Below are 13911 nucleotides of genomic sequence, written 5' to 3'. Positions count from 1 at the left end.
CCCCCCCCCCCCCCCCCTCTCTCTATGAAGAAGCTGGTTGGAGAAGTGAATGAATGATGAACCAGTATATGAAAGAGGACCCTAACAGCAAACACCAACACCCTGGCGGCAGACTACCAGTGAGTGAAGCCGGGGAGCTCCGCTATGAACCACCAGGACCTAGTAGACTCCAGATGAGAGACCGTCGCGGAGGTGGATGGTCGCCGGAGAAGAAACCCAAAACATGAACACTAAGAAAATAAATTCAAAATCAAAAGAACACGTGCAAAAATCTGAGATTCACGAATGAAAATGAAAAAAAGGGTGCCACGTAGGAGTCCACGTCACTATACAACCGGCTGGAGATGGAGTTTACCGGGTTGTTATGCCATGGACTCGGGTCCACCTTACAAGGTGGACCCGGGTCTAAGTTTACAATTTCATAACTCTATGTTCATAATTTGATAAATAATCCCATGTTCACAATTTTATAACTCCATTTTCACAGTTTTATACCTTCATGTTCACAATTTCATAATTTCATTTCACAATTTCATAGCCTTACGCTCACAATTTCATAACTTTATGTTTAACCGTATCAAAACTCTATGTTCAACATTATAACACAATTTTTGAATCTATATAACAAAATTGTGAATATAGAGTTCAAAAGTTGTGAATATTGAGTAATGTAATTTTGTATATTGAGATCTAAAGTTGTGAACGTAAAATTTTTAAATTTGTGAACATAGAGTTCTAAATTTGTGAACATAGACCCGGGTCCACCTTGAAAGGTGGATCAGGGTCCATAGCATAATTTACCGGCTAGCCGGTGGAATTGCAAACATTTTACTTGTTCAATATCCTGATTGCAACTTTTTGCATTTTTAAATTTCGTTCCGTGGCCAATTTGACCCTTATTCCAATATAAAATTCACTTAAAAAAAAAAGGTCAACATTATTGTCCCAAAAGATGGTAAGTGATTAATGCAACAGTTGACTAAACAATGAACAGATTCCAAAAGTCAAAGGTCATTAATCCTACAATTGTATAACCAAATGGCCCTTGCTCTACTCTATTAGAGTATTAATTACTCCGTATAATAAATAGGTTAGATTAGATCAGAGGTTAAACTTATGGTATACATTAACTCAATGAGGTAGCTCAAGTGGCAAGTGAACTCTCTTAGTGGGAAAGAAACAGAGAAAAGACCCGTTATTTTCTGACATGCCATCTTTTTTTATCAGTAAGTCATTAAAATAAATAGTTCATTCTCTCTCTCTCTCTCCCTTTCTTTAAAAAAAAAATTCGAAACTGACTAATAGAAAGTTGGAAGGGTAGTAAACATTTTTTTAAATTTTTATTAAGGGTATTAACTCTAAATTAAAATTAAATTAAATGATATTCGTCAGTTAATTCAGTGGGTTAATTGAATTAAACAATAGATTCTAGAATGGTTAGTACTTTCATATAGCATAGTACTTCTAAGGTATTAGGGATTTAGGGGGGACTATAAGCATATATATGCACTATATATTTAACTTAATATTTGTTTTGTTAGTTCAATTGCCTAACACTTCAAATTAAACCGAATTATTCAAATACTCACCATTCACCATTGAGGAGAGCCCTTTGATCTGAGCTAAGTTTCCCTGCAGCTGAATAAACATCAGAATCTTGAATGCTTCTTTTTGAGTCCCTAGGAATTCAAGAAGGGGGGGTACTAATGGGACATTGGAGGAGGCTCTAAAACCAGCAACTCAAAGTAGCTAGGGCTTTACCATTAAGGCTGCTGCAATTTCTCCTAACTTTTATGGGTTTGGGTTTTGTGTGTTCTGTGATCACTATGTACAAATTAAAGTTCAGCATTTCATCCCTAAGGGAGGAACATGGCTTCACACTTGGGAAATCGGTTGCTTATCAAACCTGGCACATAACTTGAACGACACTGAGCTGTTTTGGCGAGCAACAACGTTTGTTCCTAGGATAACAAGTTGTTATCCTTTTAGCAGAAAACCCAAGATTGCTTTCATGTACTTAGCCACGGGATCTCTGCCTTTGGCCCCTTTGTGGGAGAGGTTTTTCAAGGGGAATCAAGGGCTCTATTCTATCTACATTCACTCACTGCCTTCATATACTCATCCGTGTTTTACAACAGGCAAATCCCTAGTCAGGTAAGCATCATCACTTCATCACCCTGTACTCTTGTGTTGTTTATGATAGTTATGAGTTAATCCATGTTGGGTGGAGGCATGTGAAGGGCAAATTCAACAATTGATGGCTAGGAGATTGTTGGGCGGAGGCCGGTGAAGGGCCAAGTCCAGCACCCTACCACTCGAAAATTTGGCGGTATATAAGGAAATAAAGTTGCGTCTTAGTTATAAAGTATAACTTTTGGTGTAGTGATAAGCATTTGATCTATCAAGTAATATCAGAACCAGGTCAGGACAGAGACTAGTGAAAGGGTCAAGTCCAGCAACTTGCCTCTCAAATATGTAACAGCTGTATATAAAGAAATAAAGTTATTTCTTAACTATAAACTATAACTTTTGGCGTAGTGGTAAATACTTTATCTAGCAAGTGGTATCAACACAAGGTCAGAGGCCAGAGAAAGGGCAAGTCTAGCACCTTACCTATTGAAAATGTGATGGGCAGTATATAAGGAAATAAAGTTTGGCACCTCCATGAACTATAATTTTTGACAGAGTAGTAAGCACCTGATTTCAACAAGTGATATTAGTGAGTTAAGGTTCGAGTTCCAACAAGACTAGCAAAACTATAGCGTGGGGTAAGCGCTTAATCCTAACAAAAGTTGGCCTATTTTCTCTTGCAGAAGGTAGAATGGGGAAGCATGAAGATGTGTGATGCTGAAAGGCGGCTTCTAGCAAATGCCCTGCTTGATCAATCCAATGAATGGTTTGTCCTCCTCTCTGAATCATGCATCCCTCTCCATAACTTCACCACTATCTATGACTACATCTCAAGATCTCAGCACAGCTTTGTGGGCATGTTTGATGATCCCGGCCCTGCTGGTAGAGGGCGCTACAACGCCAACATGTCACCCGAGATTACCATTGATCAGTGGCGAAAAGGATCGCAGTGGTTTGAAGTTGACAGAAAACTGGCAGTGGAGATTGTGAGAGACAGTGTTTACTACCCAAAGTTTGAGCAGTTCTGCAGGCCAGCTTGTTATTCAGATGAGCATTACATTCCAACCATGTTGAGTATTCAGTTCCCTTCTCTGCTCGCAAACAGGCCTCTAACTTGGACAGACTGGTCTAGAGGTGGCTTTCATCCTGCAACATTTGGAGAAGCTGATATTACCAAGGAGTTCTTCAAGGGATTCTCTAATGAGGCTTGTCAATACAATAACCACACAACTAACCTTTGCTCCCTTTTCGCCAGGAAATTTGCTCCCGCTGCTTTGAATAACTTGTTAAAAACACTTGAATTCTGATATTTGATTGCATTTTAATTGATCTACCCTTCTCATAAAATGTTCTCTAGAATGTAATGATATACCATTATACTTGCATTTCAATCTCAGAAAGTTTGTATACAAGAACAGTTCAATGACAGGTAATCAAAGGACAATCAATCCTTAAAGTCTGAAACATTGTCTTAATAGTTGATTACCTGGGGAATTTTCAGAGTCCTTGTTCTGCTGTCATCTCCTTTGGAGAATGATACAATAGTCATATGTAAAAAAAAATAAATAAATAAATTTATGCAATCAATAAAAAAACTAGGCAGAGATTTAAATGGGTTAAATGTAAGCCTGTAAACCACATTGAAGTGGTAATTAAAAACGGATCTACTAACCTCCAGCCATAGTTCAATACTTTGGTTGTTGTGACCGATGTATGTTGAGAAGAGGCTTCCAGGGCTGCTTGGAGAGTCACCGTAAAACCAGAATTGTTTCTCTCACTCGCTCAGTAATTTAGATGGTGTATAACCAGAGTCACCGTAAAGGCAACAATAGTATCAGATGCTACAACCACTTAAAATTATATGTTCTCTAAATGAGCCTTTTGGCTCTAACTCTCATAAAGCCATTGCTATACTTAAATATTAATTGGGGCAACACCTAATTAGTTATCTTTCACTTTCTTGGATCAACAACAATGGTATCATTTATTGACCTCTTTGATCTTTTTGAGTTTTATAAGTTTTAGTTATAATATAACTCAGGCCTATCCAATATCCATCCATTCTTGGCTGCAGTCACAAGCTACTGCAGTGAAGAGAAGAATAGAAATTGGAGCATGGAGGCAGTGCTTGGGACGATGGTAGCCACGATGGAATAAGGGAGATAAGCCTCGTCTATGGCCGTTGTATAGACTCCATAAGGGCAGTTTACGACAGAAATGGCAGGCCTTTTACTGTAGAAAAGCATGGAGGAAATGGTGGTGACAAAGCTCGGGAGGTATATATATATATATATATATATATATATATATATATATATATATATTTACACACAAGAAGGTCATGTGATACTTACAAGATACTAGGGACCAAATGCTTACATATAGAAGGAAAAATAATCTGGAGATTGTAGGTTATTCAGACTCAGATTATGACAAATGTTTAAATCCAAAAATTCACATCCAGACATGTTTTCCTACTTGCTGGTATAGCAATATCTTGGAAAGGTGTGAAGGAGTTTATCACTGCTACTTCCACTATGGATGTAGAATTTGTAGCATGCTTTAAGGCTACAAATCCAATCATCATGGCTGCGCAATTTCAATTTTGGTTTGGGCATTGTCAACTCTATAGCCAAACCATTGAGGATTCATTGTGATAACGCGGCAGTTCTGTTCTTCTCAAAGAACGATAGATATACTAGAGGTGTCAAACACATAGATTTGAAATTTCTGTCTGTTAAGTAGAACATACAAAATTAGAGAGTATCAATAGTGCATTTTGGCACTGATCTTGTGATTGCGGATTCATTGACTAAAGGATTGGCGCCCAAAACCTTCATTGGCCATGTTGGTAGCTGTTATACATGTATGTATTTATGTTTGATTAGCACATTGGGCGGTTGATACTCTTAAATATCTATTCAGGTTTTGATTTTGTTATTGTTGATGTTGATCTCTTATTTATACATAATTCAAAAGTTATGACATTGGTTTTATTTAAGACATAAGGAATAAGGTTATTTCAGATTTTACCTTTCACGCTTATATGAATGATTATACAAGGAGTTTTCGTATCCTCTTATCATCAGTTAAGGACTTAAGATATTCCAAGTTTTTCGTTGTTAGACTTTAAAATGATTGATTGAACTAATTGAGCTAGCCGTGGGCCGAAGGCTTATTTGGAATGATTGAGGGTAATTCAAAATTGGTTGATTGGGTTTATTAACATCGATATGGAAGGATAGAGAGTTAGTTTAATTTATTAGATCAGATAGTGTGAAGCAAATATAATGGAGGTGATGTAAATCATTTAGTTGGACTGTAAGCCAATGATGTGAAATTGGTATTTAAAGAAATATAAAACATCCTAACACATGAGTAAATTAAATTTAAAAAAATATATATACAAAAATTAAGCATTGATAAGGCTCACACTACTATAAGTTTGGTCGAAAATGTCATTATATTTTACATCAAACATTAATTAAACAGAAAAAATATATATATACAGAATCGACCTGGATAATTTTAGTTTTGGTAAACTCACATATGAAATGGGAGAACATCATCTGATCTGCACCAAATTATGAATTGGTCGGTCCTCCGATCCTTTCCTAAACTGGATTCATCACATCACTTGTCTAGAGGCTGAGGGGCTCTACCCAAGAAACTGATCCATCGTTAGATGTCTCTCTCATTGACAAAATTTTTTCTTTTTCTTTCTTTTCTTCTTCCCGGCCGGTTTCTCGATCACGTACTTCATAATGTCTGCTGCTGCTGCTGCTGCACTCCTCCTATATTAATAATATTATTTTCTCTCACCAGAAAACTCATCTGTACCCCCAAACTCACTGCTGTCCTCTGACAGCACCATTTTCCGGAACTTCATAATGTCTGCATTGTATGCACAAGTATCGTACATCCCAGAGCTCTCTGAACTCGTATTGCCGCCCATGCTGTTCGCGCCACCCTGCAACGCCGCCTTCCCACCCTCGTTCAAATCGTCTAGTGATGAATTTCCCTCCAGTGCTCGTACAATCTGCACCCAATTCAACCACCATTTCATCCATATATATATACTTATTAGTATTATTGGGGGTCGAAAATAGACTGAAAATGTGAAAATAAAAAATGTTGTGTCGTGTTGTAACCAAACGAATTTGCAGCTACCAGTGCAGTGCAGACTCACAACAATGAGTTGCCCCGAGGTTAGCATAGCAATCCCGGTGTATCCGTGCATCCTGAAATACCCGTGCAGACTCACAACAATAGTGTGGCCCCCAAAGTTAACATAGTAATCCCCGTCTCGTGCACCAGAAATAGGGATTGGAACTTACCCAACGTACTCAAGTAATAAAGAGACAATGACCCTGCTTGGTAAATAATTAGCCTATCAGCCAATTTTGGCTTATTTGACCATTATTAGTTGTTTGGTTAATAAGCTTTTTGTAACTCCAAAATACTAAAATTCAAAAGGCTACTCAAAGCAGCATTTTTAATTAGTTTTTTGAAAAAAGAAATTATACCAAACAGCTATCAGCTAAGAGCTAATCTATCAAACAACTTTTTACAATCAGCTAATATTATCAACTAATCATACCTTCTTACTTAATCATCTAACAACCATTTACCAAACAGGGCCAATAAAGTTACCAGACAATCTCTGTCCGATCTATGAATTTATGTAGTTCCCTAGTTCCCCTTTAAATAGTATAAGTCGATCAAGTAAATATAAATTGCTTATTATCTTAGTAGATCCTGACCCCTCACCAATTTGTAGTAATATTAAATCAAGACTAAATCACAAGGATAGTATATATACATACATTGGCAATCTTATGGGAAGGGAAATCATATGATAGTGAAGTCATACCTGGCTCATCTTGGGGCGCTTTCTAGCAGAATGGCGAACGCTAGCAGCAGCACATGACACCATACGAGCCATCTCATTGGGGTTATAGTTGCCTCCAAGCCGTTTGTCTACTAATTCATCATAGTTCCCATCCTGAATAGCCGTGGCAAGAAGTGGTCTAGCCTGCACACAGTAATAGTATAAAGACACACATTATTAATTTAAGATGTGCCACACCTGGGAAATGAAAGCATTTCATCAGAAAACAAACCCATTCTACTAAGCTGTCTTCCATTTCACCAGTAAGATCCACAGGTGGGTGCCCGGTTATAAATTCTAATAGCATCACTCCAAATGAGAAAACATCTGATCTATCTGTTAGCTTTCCACTTGATGCATATTCTGGAGCCAAGTACCTGCACAAACCCCATACATACACATATAGTGAATTTAATTAATTTGCTAACACTCTCCTTAAATCCATGGCCCTGTTTGATAAATAATTAGCCTATTAGTCAATTTTGGCCTATTTGACCATTATTAGTTGTTTGACTTGGTTAAAAAATCAATATAAATGTTTGATTAATAAGTTTTTTGTAACTCCAAAATACTAAATTTAAAAAAGCTACTCAAACCAAGCTTTTCAATTAGTCTCTTGAGAAAAAAATTATACCAAATAGCTATCAGCTAACAGCTAATTTACCAAACAATTTTCTACAATCAGCTAATATTATCAATTAATTATACCTTCTAATCCAATCAGCTAACAACCATTTACTAAACAGGGCCAATATATACTCACTACGTACTGTGAAATTCTAGCTAGGGATAGATAGCATACCCGAAGGTTCCCATGACACGAGTAGAGACATGAGTGTTGTTGTCATTAGAGAGTTTAGCCAATCCAAAATCTGCAACCTAGAAAATTTCTAAGAGTGCAGTAAGTCACATGCATGTGATTATTGAAGCAGTCAATTGCTATATATATCATGAGTACGTGCTGATTAGTTCTCTAATGTTACCATGGCTTCAAAGTTTTCATCAAGTAAAATGTTTGCAGCCTTGATGTCACGGTGGATAATCCGAGGATGACCTACATTTATAAAACTTAATGAGGAGGTGGGAGACAGAGAGAGTGAGAGTGAGAGAGAGTGGTAGTTATCATACAATCTTCATGGAGGTAAGCCAATCCCTTAGCAGATCCCAGAGCAATTTTGAGCCTGGTTGCCCAGTCCATGACAGGTCGACCCTTTCCTTCAATAACACACATTTGGATTCCCACATTAGAATAAATGACAGTTCATTCATACATTGAAGCTAGAATATATAGAAATCAAATTTCAAAGACAAATAGGTACATAGATAAACCAAGTATTGATAACAAGAAATCTGTAAAAATGATCCAAGAGCAAATCAGAACTACAATTGTTACACCTATGCATTGTAATTAGTACTGTCAAAGTGGTCAAAACCCGCGGGCTTACCCGCACCCGCCCTACGGTGGGACGGGTTAGGGTTACAAGAGTGGGCTTAACGAGCCTAACCCACTAAGACCCGCAACTCGCACGGGCTGCGGGCCGGTCCACGAACCCGCTATATATATATATTCACAATTCACTATGTGAAACTGTGAATAAAAAAAGAAAAGAAAGAAAAGCCCGCGGGGCCCGCCAACCCAGATAGGGCGGGTTAGGGTTACATGAATCCTAGCCCGCAAAATCCTGCTAGAAATTAGTCCCGCGGTGGGACGAGCTTAATGGGGCGGTCCAGCCCGCTTTGACAGTACTAATTGAAATAGAGGGATCAATTTAGATAGGAAAAGAAATATGGCAATACTAGTCCCCCGGCTAGATAAGTTGGTTCGACCAATATGATCACCCTAAAACCTTGATTCAGCAACAATGTGAGGTTCAAATCCCATCAGGTGAGAACTTAAGGACTGATGGAGCAATTTGCGATTTACCTCCTCCAGTCGTGATTAGTCTGGATAAGCTGAAACCTAATGTATCAAAACAGAAAAGAAGATGGCATTAGTGAAATTTACCATGGAGGTGGAATTCCAAGGTCTGATTGGGGACATATTCATACACCAACATCCTCTGGTGCTCACTAATGCAATATCCAACAAGCGACACAAGATGCCGATGGTGAACTCTGCTAATGATCTCAACTTCGGCCTGGAATTCTCTTTCCCCTTGTCCACTACCCGATTTCAAGCTCTTGATTGCCACTACCTTTCCCGAGGGCAGCACACCTTTGTACACATACCCAAACCCACCTTGCCCCAACAAATATTCCCGAGAGAATCCTTTGGTGGCTGCAGCAAGCATGTCATAGCTGAATTGGCTCTGGTTGAACCCGCCCATACCACCCATTTGTGGCGACGGGGCGCTGTTGTTTGGTGGCGGCGGTGCACCCCACGCGCCGCTTGGAGGCATCATTCCACCTGGTTGCTGAGAGAGCTTAACTACATGATCCATGTTTTGACCTCCTCCATGCCATTGTGCAGAGGGGCCGGGGCCCGGGCCCGGGCCGTTGTAATACATGTTTTCACCTGTCAGTCAATTAAACAAACACCTCATATGCATTATTATATTTCTTCAAATCACAAATTGAAATTTGATCGAATTCGAAACTTAACGCACACCTTTATATGGATATTGATGATCCATATAATGCATCTGCCTCTTCTTCCTTCTTCTCTTACAGCATATGCAAAGAATTATAATGGCAAGAAGCAATACTCCCGCCGCGACAAGTCCGGCTATGACTCCCGTATCTAAAGACGATGAATCTTTGGAATCGGACTTGTCAGATTTAGAGCCTGAGGAGGAGTGCTTGGAGCGTGATTTGGAAGATGGAACTTTCTCACGAGAGTCTGATGAATCTGACGACGGAGGAGAAAATACCGGCACGGAAGAAGAACCGTTAGAAGAGGGATTTTCCGATCCGGACGAAGAACCATCCGATGGCGACGAATCTGCAGGTGAATCGTTGGAAGAAGAACCGGAGGTGTCTTCAGATGGAGGGGAAGGGGGAGAAGACTCTTCGGGAGGCGGTGAGACCGGCAGAGACGACTGATCCGACGGTGTGGATCCATCTGAAGAAGGCGTTGAATTGCCTCCCAGATCGCCGAGAGAATCCATGGTAGTTTCCGATCGCAGATGAATTTCCGGCCAAAAATTAATTTGGTCAGATCAAGGCGGCCGGAAACTGATCGAAATATCTCCCGTAACAGCTCGTCTCCACAACTCTCAATGCCCTTTAATTTCCCCAAAACAAACACGCCATTGGAAACCATAAGATCAGATTAATTACATTATATGCACCTACATTTCTCTACAGTATATACATTCTTAACTAAGAAGCATAGCATGCAAAATCATTAACAGCAAATTAAATTATGAACAACTAATTTTATATATATACAAACAACTTCACATGCATGCATGCATATATACAGGATAACACTGCACTTAAAGATTAATGCCTCTTAAACTATATCATGTACGTTTAAACAGCATTGGTATGTAGAGAGAGAGAGAGAGAGAGAGAAAGACCTGAATGAAGAAAAAAGTGGGAAGGGATGTTGTTCTGAAAGAGGGTGGAGAGAGAGAGAATAGGTGTATGTGTTTTTTCTCATCTTAGAAAGGCCTGTCCTACAAACAAGGGCGTCTCCTCTTCTCTTGTCTACCCAATAATCTTTGGCTTTCAAAAACTCCTAATTTCTTGGCTCTCAATCTGTTATTCCTTTTACCACTTCATCCTCTCTTCTTCACATATCTTCCTGCCCCCTCACTTTACAAATATGCATGCATGCATGCTACCATGCATATATGGTGTGACGTACATTAATTATATATATATATATATATATATATATATGCTGACATGTCTTTGTTTGATTATATTGATTGGTGTACGTAGCAGCTGGCTGGTAATTAAGTGGATGGTGCGATATAGAGGTAGATGTTATGTTAGACTCTTAAGCTTGACTACTTGACTACTTGAGTAGAGTGATGTGTTCTAATTTGCATGTGTATATTTTTATTTCTATGTATACAATAATTTTTGGACTTAATTGCATTATATTCATTCATATTATTTACTATTTATATTTCCTAATTCTTTATCAAGGTATGATCTAATAATACTAGTTTTGAATGATTTTTGTAGCGTTTGTTAGTGTATTGAAACTATTGAAAAGCATGTGTAGAAGCAAGGTAACCTTTGGAGTAAGCTTGTGACTAACAAGGATTGATATAGGTGTTGAATAAGGACTGTTGTTGCGACCAAGACTTTGTTTTTCTTGTAGTGAACTGAGGTGGAATGCTATGGATTGTTTGTCGTAGAGAGAAGGGGCATGATAGTTGGATTTTGATACTATACCCTCTCACCGTGGTAAGACATTTCTTGAAGACTATATTTGCCATGGTTGGCTAAATTTACATTGAAATTTTTGAGCATAAAGTGTTATATATATGAATCTATGTGGCTAGTTCTTTAATTTCTTAATGAAATATATATTTGGATTTTCTATCTTGTATTGCAATTATGCTTTATATTGTTGAAATGTGTGCTTAAGAGTTCAAATTACATGCTTCCTTGGTATAATTATGTCTTGACAATGGAAGTTACGACATATATGAATTAGAATACACACAATTGTATTTAAGTATTGCACATTGGGAGAGAGCATATTTGTTTAGGGATTATATTTTGATTGTTTGTTCTTGCGTTGCTAACGTGATTAACTCATAGGAATGAGTATGTTTCACTTACCCTTATGATTGGTTGGAATTACATGTGAAAATAATTCATTCCTCTTTATATGCAATCATCCAAACTTGTTTAGACCCAAGTAATTATTTTACTTTAGTTTGCCCGGGTTAAACACTTTCCCAAAGATACTATACTTCAATCTCTTACATTTACTAATTTGTTTGCCGTACTTTTATTGATTGCCTACTTGCTTCAATTGCTTGTAGCTAGTTAAATATCACTTATCAGTTGTCACATTAGAATTAACATATTGTGAATAGATTAGTAGCTAGTGCTTAATATGCTTAACATATTGTGAATAGATTAGTAGCTAGTGCTTAATATGCTCACTTCCCTGTGATTCGGTACACTAAAATACTCCAAACATTTGTTTAACATATTGTGAATAGATTAGTAGCTAGTGCTACATTTGTTTAACATATTGTGAATAGATTAGTAGCTAGTGCTTAATATGCTTAACATATTGTGAATAGATTAGTAGCTAGTGCTTAATATGCTCACTTCCCTGTGATTCGGTACACTAAAATACTCCAAACATTTGTTTAACATATTGTGAATAGATTAGTAGCTAGTGCTTAATATGCTCACTTCCCTGTGATTCGGTACACTAAAATACTCCAAACATTTGTTTGCCATTCTATTGTGCTACAACAATAGAGAGCCTAAGGTGATATGTGGGTAGGGCTGATGTGAAGATTCCCCCTATGGCAAAACAACATTGGGTAAGTTGGCCTTTCTTGGTCTAGACAAATTATATTTGTGCACCCCATTGTCCACCTTACAAGGTGAACCTAATATATGTTTATTTTTATTAAGTTACATGTTATTTTTAGTAGTTTCATTATATTTTAATATGGGTTTATTTTTAGCGTATTACATACAAATTCATTTTTATTATATTACAAGTCAGAAGGATAAATCACTGATTTGATCCTTCAATTGTTATCATACTGTCAATGTAATCCCTTAACTCTGTATTCATCAATTTGGTCCCCGAAATTAATTATTTTTGGTCACATAACTCCATCTGGCCGTTTTTTGGTGAGGAGTTCGATTTAGCTATGGGTAATTTGATAATTTCCTTTCTTCATCCCTCCCTCCCTCCAATTTAGCTAGCGAGTCTCCGATGGTTTCTCTCATCGCCAAATTAACCCATTCCCGAATTACAATACTCAAAAATAAAATAATAAATAAATAAATAAAATAAAAAATCAAACTAGGGGACCCCTCCCAACGTTGGGCCCAGGGCGGGTGCCCACAGTTGTTATGCCATAGACCCAGGACCACATTGCAAGGTGAACCCGGGTCTATGTTCACAATTTCACAATTTCACAATTTCATAATTCTATGTTCACAATTTCATAACTCCATGTTCAGAATTTCATAACTTCATGTTCACAATTTCATAGCTCTACGTTCATAATTTCATAACTCTATGTTCACAATTTTATAACTCTATGTTCAACAGTATAACACAATTTTTGAATCATATAACAAAATTGTGAATATAGAGTTCAACAATTGTAAATGTTGAGTAATGTGATTTTGTATATTAAGATATAAAATTGTGAATATAGAATTCTAAAATTGTGAAACTAGAGTTCTACACTTGTGAACATAGACTCGGATCCACCTTGTAAGGTGGACCTGAGTCCATAGCATAATTTGCCGGGTGCTCATCTCGTCGCCCTTAGGGTCGACCCTGTTAATAAATACTTAACATACTATAATTAAACAACTCAGCTACAAAATATTTCTTAAAATTAACTAAAAACCTATTATCTTCTTTATAACTTGATTGGCAATTTGGCGGGCGCGTGAGGCGCAACTCTCCCCATGAAGTGCCACCCCCCCCCCCCCCCCCCCCCCCCCCCCCCCCCCCCCCCCCCCCCCCCCCCCCCCCCCCCCCCCCCCCCCCCCCCCCCCCCCCCCCCCCCCCCCCCCCCCCCCCCCCCCCCCCCCCCCCCCCCCCCCCCCCCCCCCCCCCCCCCCCAAACCTATTATCTTCTTTATAACTTGATTGGGCAATTTGGCGGGCGCGTGAGGCGCAACTCTCCCCATGAAGTGCCAAAACCTATTATCTTCTTTATAACTTGATTGGGCAATTTGGCGGGCGCGTGAGGCGCAACTCTCCCCATGAAGTGCCA

General features: G+C 38.5%; 1 protein-coding gene and 1 pseudogene across 1 annotated transcript; one reads left to right on the top strand and one right to left on the bottom strand.

Annotated features, from left to right (window-relative positions):
* The window catches only part of LOC116020434, a 6174-nt pseudogene extending 2586 nt beyond the window's left edge, over positions 1-3588 (top strand).
* Positions 3589-5513: 1925 nt separating this feature from the next.
* Positions 5514-10634, bottom strand: LOC116019265 (putative proline-rich receptor-like protein kinase PERK6). Its single transcript, XM_031259415.1, has 9 exons — positions 10543-10634; positions 9630-10244; positions 9027-9536; positions 8150-8236; positions 8005-8075; positions 7824-7900; positions 7254-7398; positions 7004-7165; positions 5514-6169 (listed from the first exon to the last, which is right to left on the bottom strand). Exons 2-9 carry the CDS (start codon positions 10126-10128, stop codon positions 5939-5941), a joined length of 1782 nt encoding a protein of 593 aa, XP_031115275.1. The 5' UTR covers positions 10129-10244; positions 10543-10634; the 3' UTR covers positions 5514-5938.
* Between the last annotated feature and the right edge of the window lie 3277 nt (positions 10635-13911).

Source organism: Ipomoea triloba, chromosome 5 (assembly GCF_003576645.1).
Source record: "Ipomoea triloba cultivar NCNSP0323 chromosome 5, ASM357664v1".
Lineage (NCBI taxonomy): Eukaryota > Viridiplantae > Streptophyta > Magnoliopsida > Solanales > Convolvulaceae > Ipomoea > Ipomoea triloba.
The sequence above is the reverse complement of the archived record's forward strand: the minus strand, read 5'-3'. Positions and strand labels throughout refer to the sequence as shown.

Coding starts and splice junctions, on each gene's coding strand:
- LOC116019265 (XM_031259415.1), bottom strand. CDS start 10,128: ATGGATTCTCTCGGCGATCTGGGAGGCAATTCAACGCCTTCTTCAGAT. Junction 8,076..8,149: donor GGCTTACCTCCATGAAGATT/GTATGATAACTA, acceptor TTATAAATGTAG/GTCATCCTCGGATTATCCAC. Junction 7,166..7,253: donor AAGACAGCTTAGTAGAATGG/GTTTGTTTTCTG, acceptor TACTGTGTGCAG/GCTAGACCACTTCTTGCCAC.